Source organism: Ambystoma mexicanum, chromosome 8 (assembly GCF_040938575.1).
Source record: "Ambystoma mexicanum isolate Mex_15411 chromosome 8, UKY_AmexF1_1, whole genome shotgun sequence".
NCBI classification, from domain to species: domain Eukaryota; kingdom Metazoa; phylum Chordata; class Amphibia; order Caudata; family Ambystomatidae; genus Ambystoma; species Ambystoma mexicanum.
In genome coordinates, this window is record NC_090929.1 from 297,265,276 (window position 1) to 297,278,473 (window position 13,198).

A 13,198-nucleotide genomic window follows, 5' to 3' on the forward strand; every position below is an offset into this window, starting at 1 on the left:
CTTTGTGTGCTAATGAAAGCAGAAAGTATAGCACATCTGGAGTCAAACATAGAAAAAGATCCACATTCTTTTCCCTGCACCAGTCGCAAAACTTATTCCAACAGCAACTGTACAGAGATTTTTTTGCTGGCCTTCTTGCCGAAAGCAACACCTCCATCACATCATCCGGAAGGTCCAAATCCTTGTATCTCAACCTTTCAGAAACCATGCATGAAGGTTGTGAGTGTTGACCTCTGGATTCAGAACCCGACCGTCTTTGTGAGAGAAGGTCCTCTCTTTGTGGAAGACGTATCGGAGGAAAGATGGACATGTCCAGAAGGTCTGGGTACCATGTCCACCTGGCCCAATCCGGGGCAGTTAGGATCATGTGGCTCCCGAACCGTCTCAACCGCCCGATTACTTGACGAATGACGGGAATCGGCAGAAACGCGTATAGCAGTGGAAAATCCCAGTCCACCACAAACGTGCCTCTGCTCCTCTCGGAGGAAATTCCCTTGAGCAGTACCGTTCGCACTTACGTTTGATCCCGGTCGCAAACAGATCTACTTGAGGGGTTCCCCAAAGGGCGAAGATATCTTGAAGGACTTCCTCAGCTAGTTTCCACTTGTGGGAGACTGTGCTCTGCCTGCTCAGAGAATCCGCCGATGTGTTCTCTTCCCCGGCCAAATGAACTGCCAATCGGGAGATTCCTTCTCAAATTGCCCAGTACCAGAGCTGCATTGCCTCTCTGCACGGTGGTAGTGACCCTACACCTCCTCTCTTGTTGAGGTGATGCATGGCCACTGCGTTGTCATCATTATCAGGACATTCTTTCCCCTGACAGAGAGCAGGAAGGCTTTCAGCGCTAGTCTGATTGCCCTCAGCTCCAAAAAGGTTGATATGTAGTTTGGACTCAAATGGAGACCAACGACCGCTGGCTTGGGCTCCCCAGCCCGTGAGTGAGTCGGTCACTAGAGACATCTCTGGCCATGGTTGCCAAAAAGGTTCCCCCTTCAAGATATTTTCCTCGCAGGTCTACCATAGAAGATCCTGTGCAAGTTTGATCAGGACCTGCAGTAGATCCGACATCCGTCCCCAGAACTGGGACCATTGTGTTCGGAGAGTCCACTGTAGGGATCTCATTCGCAGGCGGGCTTCTGGCACCAGGTAAATGCAGGATGCCATGAGTCCGAGCAACGTTAGGAATTCGAAGGCCGGGAGACAGTGGGCATTCTGAAACTTTGTTACAATCTGGAGAATGTCTTGAGCCCTCACCTTGGGTGGTGAGCACTTTCCCAAGGACGTGTCTAAAACAGCCCTGATGTACTGGAGCTGTTGGAAAGGTGTCATGTGTGACTTCTTGAAATTGAGGGAGAAGCACAGTCTGTTTAGGGAGTGGCAGGTAACTCTGAGGTGATCCAAGGCATGTTTGGGAGAATGCACCCTGATCAGCCAATCGTCCAGGTAGGGGTAGACGTGAATCCCCCTCTCTTGAGATGCGCTACCACCACCACCATTAGTTTGGTGAAGACCCTCGGGTGGTGGGCATCCCGAAAGGCAGGACTCGAAACTCATGCAAGCGAGCCACCAACGGCGAACCTCAGGTATTTCCTGTGATTGAGATGGATTGGCACATGAAAATAGTCATCCTGAAGGTCCAATGACACCAACCAATCCTGTAATGAGAAAGTTGGACCATCTTGAATTTTCCTTCCTGAAGAACTTGTTCAAGTATCTCACGTCCTAGATGGGTCTCAGTCCTCCGTCTTTCTTGGGGATAAATAAATAAGGGGAATACCAACCCTTGTTCCTCTCTGCTACAGGCACCGGTTCTATAGCACCTTTCTCTAGCAGGGTTAATATTTCCTGTACAAGGAGCAGAGATTGGTGTGAGGCTGCGTTATGAATGGTAGGCATTAACTGTGGGCTTTTGTCTCCAGAGCCCATGCATCTGAAGTAATGGCTCGCCATTCTTCAAGATGCTGAGACAGTCTGCCCCCCACCAATGACACATGATGCAAGCTCTTGTGATTTTGAAGTGGTTGCTGCAGCCGCTAATAGCAAGGTAGCTGCAGCTGGAGTTGGCACCTCTACCTCATCCACCACGAGGGAACTTCTGTTGGCCTCTTTGACTAGCCATTCCCCTCTCTTTTCCAAATGAGGAGTAGTAGCAAAAAGATGGCCCCCTCCATGGCTGTCCCGCTGGACGAAAAGGCTGAGGTTGCCTAACAGCATCCCCTAAAGATTTGGCAGCCACCTTCGAGGTCTGCAACCGCTCTCGTTAGCCTTGCTGCCAAAAGGTGAGACCCGTCAAAGGGCATCGTTGAGAAGACGAGCCTGCACATCTGGTGCAATACCTGACTTCCACAACCACACAAATGTGCGCATCACGGTGCTCGTGGCCAAGGACCTGCTGATGCTATCCGCAGTATCCAACCCAGACTGAAGGGACTCGCACCTAGCTTCCTTGCCGTCCTTAAAAATAGCCAGGAAGCTGTTCCTTTCATCCCCTTCTGGAATATGCTCCACCGCCATGGGTATGCACTCCCACAGAGTGTAAAAAAGTTTTGCTAAGGCACATGTGGAGTTGGCCAACTTCAGGGCCATACTCCTAGCTAAAAATACCTTCCATGCCCATCCATCCACGAGCTTGTTGTTCCTATCAGGAGGGATGGTAGGGTACGCTGCCTTGTTCGAGGTAGCCGTGGTTGCCTGAACCACCAGACTCTCCGGAGTGGGGTGTTTGGACAGGTAGCCGGGGTCGCTACTATAAGGGCGGTATTTCTTTGTAAGGGATATGTCCACCGCCAGATTGGCGTCAGGGGTCTCCCAATTTCTGGCCACCCTTTTTTGCAGAGCCACATGGAAGGGGAATATAGGATCTGTAGGTGGACCTTGGCCTAGAATATCGGTCAGATCATCCAGAACAAACTGTACCAGGGGTCTAGCCCAGCCTAGGTACACCACTACTCTGGACATCTGTTGCGGTATGAGGAGTCGGCGTGCTCCCCTGGTTCTGGCCTGCCGAACTCCAACTCAGGAGTAGTATCAATGCCACTGGGATTATGTAAGGTGTCATAAAGATCTTCCATCTTGCTCTCTTCTGATATGAGGCATTCCGGCACATTGGGCGCATACCGAAGCCCAAAAGGGGGATCCTCCCCATCTGATCTTTCTTCTTCCTCAAAAATGGAAGAGATGGATTTTAAAAAATCCTTCTTTGGAAGAGGAATGAAGATTTTTTCAGGAGTACTCACTGGCTTCGAAGACTTCGATGTAGATTTGGTTTTAGCCTTCTTATGTGTTTCCTTAGGCCCTGGTGGCTGAACTGACACAATCGGTACCTTTTGTTTCGACGACTTCGGCGTCGGTCTCGTCAATGGCGTTGATGGCGCCACAGGCCTAGATGAATCGACAAGCTCCTTCAACGGTTTTGGCGCCGAGGGCTTCGAGGGTTCTACAGGCTTCGAAGGCGTTGATGATCTCGAGCGCCCACCATGTCTCGAGTGATCCTTGTCCATTTGAGGCCTCGAGGGCTCTCGATGTGAATCACGCCGTCCACATGGGCTCAAGGGCGCGCAAGTTTCGGGTCGAGACCGCTCCTTGCCGGCTTCTACAAAAGGCGGGGACAAGCCTTAACCTGTTTCTCAAAAATGTTTAACATCTCTACATGGAATACGTGCTATTCCGCAGGCGTCGGCTTTTTGAAGGGGCATCTTACCCTCTCGGGGTGCCGCCTGACGAGGACGAAGAGGAAGGCGACCGATGGTGCCTCCTCCTCGATTGCTTCGTGGAAGGCGAAGAATAGCGTGAGCCATTATGGGACCTTGAGCGTTTTTTATCCTTCTTACGCGCAGGAGAGGGGTCTCTCGACTCGGCGGTTGAAGAACTATCAAGTCGGGTCTTATGGGGCTTGGATATCTTCCCTACCAGCAACTTCCCCTTTTGTTCTCGCAGGCCCTTTCCTGTCATAGCTTAACACTTGGAACAGGAATCGGTTTTGTGGCCTTCACCCAGGCACCACAGACAAGAACTATGCGGATCCGTGATGGACATCCTGGAGCCGCACTCCTTGCATTTTTTGAATCCGGAACGAGGGGTCGTCGGAGTTGAGGATGAAGACATATTTGTCAAAGGTAAATGCGCAATTGAGGTTAACTACACAATCAAATTTGTTAACGATACTTATAACATCCAATGACATCACCCTCGACGGAGGCCTTTCGAGGGACATCGACTCGACACCATCAACGCAGAGCACCCTCTGCTGAAAAGGTTTTCTGAAACTGCCGAAGCAGCCGAAGCTGGACATTATATGTCAAAGATGAGGAATACGTTGGGGGACACAATCCATTCGAAAGAAACAATCTCTTTATGAATTCATATATGAACCAAACAGGCACTGGGTTGGACCTAGAAAACCTAACCTGAACAGCAGATTTGGATAGGTAGGAAATAAGAACAAAACCATGTCAGCAAATTAAAAGCTCATGACCATAGTGACTACTGTACTTCTAGTCCTTTGTCTCCTTTCCTCCAGACTTCTGGTGCCTCTCCCACAGAGATGGGAATGAGAGATATTTGTACTGCAATATGACATTCCCACCAAATGTTATCACATCCATTGGCGTGGGAGCCAAAGCATGGCCATGGCCTACTGACTCCACTCCTTGACAATGCCAATCAGTCCCCTTATTTGCACATTGGCCATGAGGCTTGATAGCTATAGTTTATGGTTGCTGAAGGGAGGGTATTCTTAATCTTACATCCCGTCCACTTTCCTTCATAGTTCTTAGAGTTTGCAAAAGCCTAAAATAAATTCCAGGAGGTGGGACCCCCAACTATCTTAAGCATACAGATTTCTTGGCATGGCCTATCCAAAAGAAGCATATGACCAATAGCTCACGTTCATACAATACTGTTTGCAGAAGACCAACTTGGTAGCCCAAATTGCAGCCTTTATTATAGTGTCCCATGGCACATGTCTCTGAGAGGCAAGTGCTTTGACTTTAGGGGAGCCTGCTTCTGAGATTTATAACACTCCAAAATGCAGGAGACCATCCACCCAACCACTGAAGCTTTCTAAGCTTGATGTTAAGGTGAGGAGCCACAAAAAGTCACAAATCGCTTGGCCAACGTACTGAATTCCTTAGTGTTGGGAACATTTTCAAAGCCCACTTCATGTCTAGACGATGTAGGGGGTTATGTACCTCCAATTGCAAGGATAGAAAAAACATCAGACGCATCACCTCTTAGTTGATATTGAAGGACAATATGGCTAAGACGGTCAATTTTGTACCAGGAACCACTTTTTCCATATGAAAGATAGTGTAATGTTCAGGGAAGGCAATATTCTTTGTTATGGATATGAACAATACAGCACTGATGATAACATCAGTTGCTTGATGGCAATTTCATGTACCACTCAATGCAATCTTCTGTTGCTCTGCTCGATAATATTCAATGGCATTGCTAAGCACTCTGCTATGTGATAATGGCAGAGGCCTTAGGCAGTACTGACAGGTAATCACCCACTAGATAGTGTGAAGTGGAGACCTTCAAGTAGTGCTTAGGACTGGCCAGTAAGGCATGTGGCGCCTGGTATTAGAACCTTGTAGGAGCCGGGTGAGTGATGAAGGGAAGAACAACTCAGACACTGTTTGCAGAGTGGGATACAGAGAGTGAAATCCTGCCACAATGGGGACATGAGGCATAGAATAACGGGTGATACAAGTGTAGAGAGAACTGGCATTACAGTGATGTAGAGGGGGCTGTAACCAGTCCCGGCAGATCCCTGCCCACTGGAAAAGCCTCAGACTGGCTTCCTCAATGGGATGGAGACACAAGGGAAAGGTGGCAAACAGGTGGTGGAGTGCGGTAAAATGGCAGAGTGAAGGGGAAAGCAGTAGTAGAGGGTACGCTGGCGTTTCCTGCAGGATTCAACCATAGTTGGACCATAGACACTTGTCCAGGCAGAGAGTGGGGGGTAGATCTCTGTCCTCGGCTGAGATGTCCCTCTGGAACAGCCTCCCTGCCTCTCTCAAACTTGAGCAGGACCACCTAAAGTTCCGGAAGCAACTCAAGACCTTGCTTTTCGCTTCTGCTTTCTCTCTCCTTCTTTATTACTGATGTCCCTGTCTGCTGCGCGTACTAGTTACCTGGTCACCCACTGAACTTATGGGACCAGGCTCCTGCATGACCAGTTGCCCTTGCACTGCCTTCGGGCCTCCCAACCACTTAAGGGACTGTATCTGCAACCCTAAAGTCTCCTGACTCTCTGCTCTTATGAGCGACCTCCCGGAAGCACTTATGAGTTACTTTGCACACTCCCCTTCCCCTGCCCCCTGGCACTTCTCCCCTTCCTACATCCCCACGCTTGCGCAATATGAATGACAGAAGGCCTAGTAAGATCGTGGTTTGTCCTCCTTGTGTCCTCCCTTCCTTGTCTTGTCGCGGCTAGAAACACTTGTGTACAGGCACGTTATAAATGACTTATCACATCATATCATAGTTCCCTGCTTCCTGACAGTAATGTAATCAGTGAGCTTATTCTATGACTTCAGGGAAGTTTATGCTGATGATGGAGCATTTTCAGGCTGTTATGAAGACAAATCATGTAGTATTGCATTGTAAAATGATGGCCAACCCCTAACAATTGCCTGAAAATTCAATGTTAATTCCTGAGGGAACATTTCCTGCACATACAGGATCATTTCCTGAACTATTTTGTGGAAGATCACTGACCTTTTCAGTAATATACTGGGAAAAATGTGTTTAAATTGCAAAAATGAGGACCAGTTTTTTGAGAATATTGTGAGTATGAAACTTTCCCATTCCTCCCCGGACCCTACCATGGATGTGTTAATGTCACTTGCTATGCCTACGGGGACAATTCAGTTTAATGCTTGATTGCAGTATCAGCCGTAGTAAGTTACCCGTTTGCATGCTTGAGTGCACTAGAGCTTCCCTACGTGCATCGCCTGTTACTTCCCCATTGCAAATTCAACAGTGGATCACTCTTTCAGGGATTTCAAAAGGATGTCCAAAAGCCCTGTATGTAAAACAACCTTACCCTGACAGGACACCGAGCACAAGATTGAGCATGAAGAAGGAGCCGATGATGATGAGGGGGATGAAATAGAGCCAATTCCAAGTGTTTCCTGCAGCATCATTTGTCTGAAAGCAAAGAGAGAGTACAGGGTCAAACCATCAGTCTCCAATCATTATATGTTATGTAGTCATTTTTATTTATGAACAATGAAAAGTGCTTTACCAGGAAGTACTGCACGAGGGGCACAGTGATTGTTGTTGCAGTCCCATTGCTGTTTGCTTGACATACTTATGATATATTATTTAACAGATTACAATGAAAAGGGGTAGGGCAGGAGTTGGATAAAGTAAATAGAGACAACGCAGGAAATATATTAAATACTTATTTGGTAACATAGCACAATCCAGTTTACAATAGGGAAGATTAAATGCAGCGGAAAGAGCTTCAAAAATCCACTGATATTTCCATCCAGAGGCATAGAGAGGGTAGGGCCTGAGCAGGCAATGCCCACCCAAACTCTGCAAATGCCCACTCAGCAGCACCATGTGGGCATTTACAGATGCTAATGTCACTGCAGTGGGCCCAACTACATTAGCTTAAGGCCCCACTGGTTAGACAGTCATGGCTATGCCTCTGTTCCTTGCCCAACATAATCCACCATTAACCTACTGTGAATAAACCCTTTTCAAGCAGCACTATCCACTAAGCCTTCCTTATCCACATGATCCACCCTAGCACTACCATGGAGTAAACCATTATAGGTGCCACGTGCTACTGCCTCTTTCTTACCCAATAGATCCGCTGCTAGATTGTCTCTGCATTGGTCTCTGCACTTCAGGTTTAAGATAAGCTGAAAGGCTTCTATTTAAAGTACAGGCCATATTTGCAATCGGTCGAAGTAGAGTTGCAATAAAGATTATTGAATCTTACACCTGTGAAAATGAGGACTCTACCACGAAAGAGGGACACGTGTGTGTCTTCAACCACAATATTGATCTAAAGCTGAATCCAGGCAACAGACATGGTCCATCAGTGCTGGAGGCATAGCTGCCTACTCTTTGTTTTACCCCAGTCCCTGGGATTTTGTGCTCTCCAGTGGGTCTTCAGAGAAGAGCATAATACTCTGTAATTCCAAGCAGAATTCTATCTCATAGAACCAGGGTCTGCAACCAGCAGCTCTACATATTGATTAAGCTATGACTTTGTTGATCCCTCACCTTTGAATGAGCTGGTATGGGCTGATTGGATTTGTAGTCCAAAACACTTGAGAGCCAAGGATTGCAGTCAGCTCACTGTGCATTGTCAGAGGCCGAGCTGAGGTGCACACAGTCAATTTTGGCAGTGCCACAGAGCAAGTGAGAAGGGTGAGATGCAGGGGCTGATGGAGATGCCAAGACTACTAGAAAAGGAAGAATTGGAGGGAGGAGCTGGGAAGAAGGGTTGGGCTGGGAGAGGAAGAGTGAATGGGGAAAATTGAAGAGGCCAGAGAAAAGAGTTTTATAGGGGAGTGGAGAGATGGAAGAGTGTCAAAATGTGCCATATCATTTTAGAGGGTCTCATTCAGTACTTTTTCTTGTTGCATTTTAGTGTTTGTAGTGCTTGAATTCCAGTGTGTAAACTGAAACAAAACAAGAGTGGATATGCATGCTCTGAATAACACAGGGAAGGCTGGCATTTATTATTTGTTATTTTATTGGGAATTGTTGCACTTAAATTACACACACACACACACACACACACACACACACACACACACACACACACACACACACACACATTAATTATAATACAATTCATTACTAATATCAATTTCCACCCACTTTAGAATTTTCGTTAAGATTCAGTTCATTATCGTTAAAAAGCCAAAGTATAAAACGCATAGCTGCCAGTGCCCAGGCGGTTGGGGTACCTGTCAGAATCTGTGTCCACAGCGCATTCCCATCTAGCCTGGTAACATCATGAACAAATCTCCCCAAGTATGCAGTTCTTTGTTGGAGCAACAAAGGGCATTTTAAAAGTAGATGTGAGAGGGTCTCTGTTTCAGATTCTTCACCTGCAGTACATTTTCTGTCAACTCTGCTGACCCCCCTCTGTAGCTCCCCGAACTTAATATGTGGGATATAGATTAAAACACAATTTCATAAAATGCATCTCCAAATATGATCTGGGAATTTTAGAAGATATCCTTGTATATTACTGATAGATCTTTCCTCCACGAACTGAGAGTCAATCATTTTTAATTCAAAATGTTTATTTTGTGTCCGTACACAATCATTATCAGGGAATTATTCTTGGCTGAGTCTGGATAATGTTTACATAGATCCAAGGGTATATCAGCCTCCTTCAAGATATTACAACATTCAGAGCTCCAATTCTCTACAAAACGTTGCATTGCCCAGTTTATGTCCTCATGCAAAGATTGTAGGGATGGTTCAATACATTTTATATATAACATTTGAGCTTTCCAAATAGCTATATCCAAAAGATAAGCTATATCCAAAAGACAAGCACGATTGAATCGGATTAGAGAGGACCAGTAATGAAGGGGGTAGGCCCAGAACGCTTCTCCACAATATTCCTTCCATCTTGTCATACCATTTTTTGTCCTTCATGTTTATAATTTCGGCACTGTATAGCACAGCGGGAATCACTTTTGTTTATAATAGTTGAAAATTGGTATCATAGAGAATCTTCCATATTTTGTATCAATTCGCATGATTTGGGCATGTAGATCAGCAGCTTTTGAGGCACACTTTGGTAGATAGAACTAGAGGGTGGAATTCCTGAAAAAGGAATACTAGATATTTAAATTCCGCAACTATTTGCAAGTTATTGTAACTCAATCTCCCAAATGAGGGCTTCTGGCTTTTTTTCCTAGTGTTCGAGGTCCATATGATTTTGGATTTACTCTTGTTTATCTCCATATCATTCAGTTCCATGTACTGTTTTACAGCTGCTAATGATCAAGTTAGGCCAAATGGTGTGAAGTCAAATATAACAAGTTCATCAGCGTACAATAGCCAATGGATCTGAGTTTCACCTAGTTTGGGTAGAAAGGCTCTTACAGTATTGGGGGTGTTCCCTATGTCATATATATATATATATATATATATATATATATATATATATATATATATATATATATATATATATATATATATATATATCGAACAATAAAGGGGCTAGAACACACCCTTGTCGTAAACCATTTGAGGTACGAACTTTGGAGGAGAGCCACCCTTCCGTATTTAACCATACGTAGAGTGGTGTGTCTGCGTGAAGGTCCATAATAGGCCCTAAAATTGATAATGGCAACTTCTAGGTCTTACATTTCTGCCACAGCTTCTCCCTGTTTACCTTGTCAAAAGTGGCCATTGGATCAATGAAGGCCACACAAAGACAGCCTTTCCTTACCCACGTGACTTGATATAATATTTTAATGGCAAGGCTGTTCAATGAAGCTTGCAGCTTTCCGCAGAAACCTGATTGCATTTTGTCAATCCCTTTTCTATTAAATTCCCAGGTTTCGACATTTTCCAAAATAAGCTAAGCAAATATTTTGCCAATGACGTCCAAAAGCTCAATGGGCCTATAATTAGTAGGAAGGTTTCTATTGCCCTTTTTAAAAATAGTTATAATATACGAGGTTTTCCAGGATGTCGGAATCATTTTATGTCTTAGAACAAAAAAGGAACATGTAGGAGTCAAAAGGCTACCCCTGTTTCAGAGACACATAAGAGGTAATGCGGGATGCAGCAAATAGCTAGGTTAAACAAATACTAGCCAAAACAAAGGTCACGATATGAGGATGAATCCAAAGAGGAACAGTCTTTATTTAATATTGGACAGACATCTAAAAAATGTAGGCCCATATTTCAACGTATGGCCTTAAAAACATAAACCAAAGAAAAAGGTACATTTTGACACAATTGGCTACACATTCGTGTGAGCGTTAGTAGCAAGGTTATTTGTGCAAATTCATGTACTACTTATTGGTAGTTGTACGCAACAATTGCAAGCTATTTGCTGCATCCCGCACTACCTCTTATGTGTCTCTGAAACAGGGGTAGCCTTTTGACTCCCCCTTGTTCCTTTTGCATTATACCCACCCTCTAGAGTCAGGCCACCCTTCCACAAAAAAGAGGGTTCCCCCTTTGCCCCTCTTACTTTCTACCTTTGTCTTAGAACATCAAGAAGTACTCTGTGAATGACATGTACAACATCTGCCCATAAAAAGGGTGTAGACTAATGGTCCAGTTCGACAGGCCACCCGGTCCAGATGATCTGGACGTATTTAATTTCAGGATTCGTCCCAATATTATATCTCTGGATATGTCAAACAACCACTCTACCCGTTATATTTTCTCATGCTCTTTAGCTTGAGTTTAATATATATTGTACAAGTTGGTGAAGTGAGACACCCAAGTTTCCTCGGATATAGCTGCTAGTTGTAACGCCGCCTGAGCTTGACCATTCTCATTAATCAATCCCCATAAGTCTTTTGACTTCCTGTAAGCCAAGAGTTTTAGTATAGTCTCACTAGCTCTCGGATTTAATGTGGCTTTATGTGTTAACCAGTTTTTATATTGCTGGAGAAGTCTCTTTTTCATACTTATGTAATCAATAGCATTACGCCGAGGAACCAAGCCCAGAATTAGTCTCAGTTAATTTTTTTTAACTGCACTTGTTTGCTGAAAACATGAAGCAAATTCTGTTGCCTTTTAAAATGCAAATTACGTGATAGCCCCACCCCTTCTTGAGTGTTTTCATTCACACAATTAGAGAAACTCTCTGGGGCTAGAACATTATATTTTTGGTATTCTAATAAGTTCTCATAAAAATACATCATGTTTGCATTAAAGACCCTGACCCTGGATGGGACCCATTTTACATGATTGTCATCGAGGGTTCTGACAAAAATATATAGGGCCTCATCACGACTTCGGTGGTAATGCGGCAGATTGTCCGCCGGACGTAATTAGCGCCAATAACCCCGGCGGACAATCCGCCAAATCACGACTTATCGTGCACGGGCCCTGGTCCATGACGGGATCGCAAAAAAGCGCGAACCTTTAAATTCAGCGCACCGTGCGATACCGCCATATGGCGCGATCATATCGCGCGCGATGAGCGCACGCTATGAGCGTGCGGGAAACGGGTCACCGCCGGAACGGGAAGCAAAGCGGCGGCCATCTTGAAAATCACAATCCGTCGGATATCACAGTCCCAGGAAGTCATCCATGCCATCCAACCCCAAAACATGTCTCAGGAGCGCACTAGGGGCAAGACTGCCCTGGACAGGGTGAGAAAGCCCAAATTCAGTGGCCAGGAGCTAGCTGTACTGGTGGAGGAGGCAGAGACACACCATGAGGAGCTGCAGCAGCGGAAAACAAGTGGCCAGCGCAGAGCACAAATCTGGCGCAACATCAGCCAGAGGGTCACTGCTGTGGGGCGCATGCCCCGGGATGGGGAGGATTACCGCAAGCGCTTCAACGACCTGCGCGTGCAAGTCTGTGGCATCCTGTCACAGCACAGGAGTGCAAGCAGGGCCACTGGAGGAGGGCCACCACCACCCCCACCCGAACTCACACCATGGGAGGAGAAAATGAGTGCCCTGATAGATGTTGGCACCATCGAGGGCATTGGTGGAGCGGAGGCAGGCACTGGAATCGATCCAACTGCAGGTGAGTCCCACACCCGAATGCATGCAGCTGAAAGAACCACACATGCAGAACCCAGGTGAATGAATGGGAGGAAATGTGTGTGAGGAACAGCATACACCCATAAGTGAGGCCTACATCCATTGAACCGTAGTGCTGCCAAGACGACCCTGCACGTGCAGTGCATGAATGACAGGGGCAGGGGATAGACATCCATAGCCATAGGACAGCTACGTTGAGTTGAAGTGCGCATGAATACACCCCCAAAACCCTGAGCGCAGTGCACCCCAACCACGCATGCAATCTTGTCACTCCGACATTCCCATGCAGTCTACCTCCATACCCACTCACAACAAGCACCACATGGCGACAGAACAGAATGCAAGGAGAATGCGTGAATGATACTGTCTTCAATCCCACTTGTTGGCATGAACTGCATCACACAAATCTATGTAGCATTGAACTCAAACCACACCCTATGTACCCCACAGGAACCCGTCGATCCCAA

General features: G+C 46.0%; 1 protein-coding gene across 5 annotated transcripts in view; it reads right to left on the reverse strand.

The window, feature by feature from the left end:
• The window catches only part of CACNA1B (calcium voltage-gated channel subunit alpha1 B), a 2,298,664-nt gene that overhangs the window by 1,114,487 nt on the left and 1,170,979 nt on the right, over positions 1 to 13,198 (reverse strand). For all 5 annotated transcript variants that reach the window (XM_069609698.1, XM_069609696.1, XM_069609700.1 and 2 more), the window contains exon 7: positions 7,052 to 7,155. In XM_069609698.1, the coding sequence (XP_069465799.1) occupies positions 7,052 to 7,155 (104 nt within the window). The remainder of the gene's footprint in view (positions 1 to 7,051; positions 7,156 to 13,198) is intronic.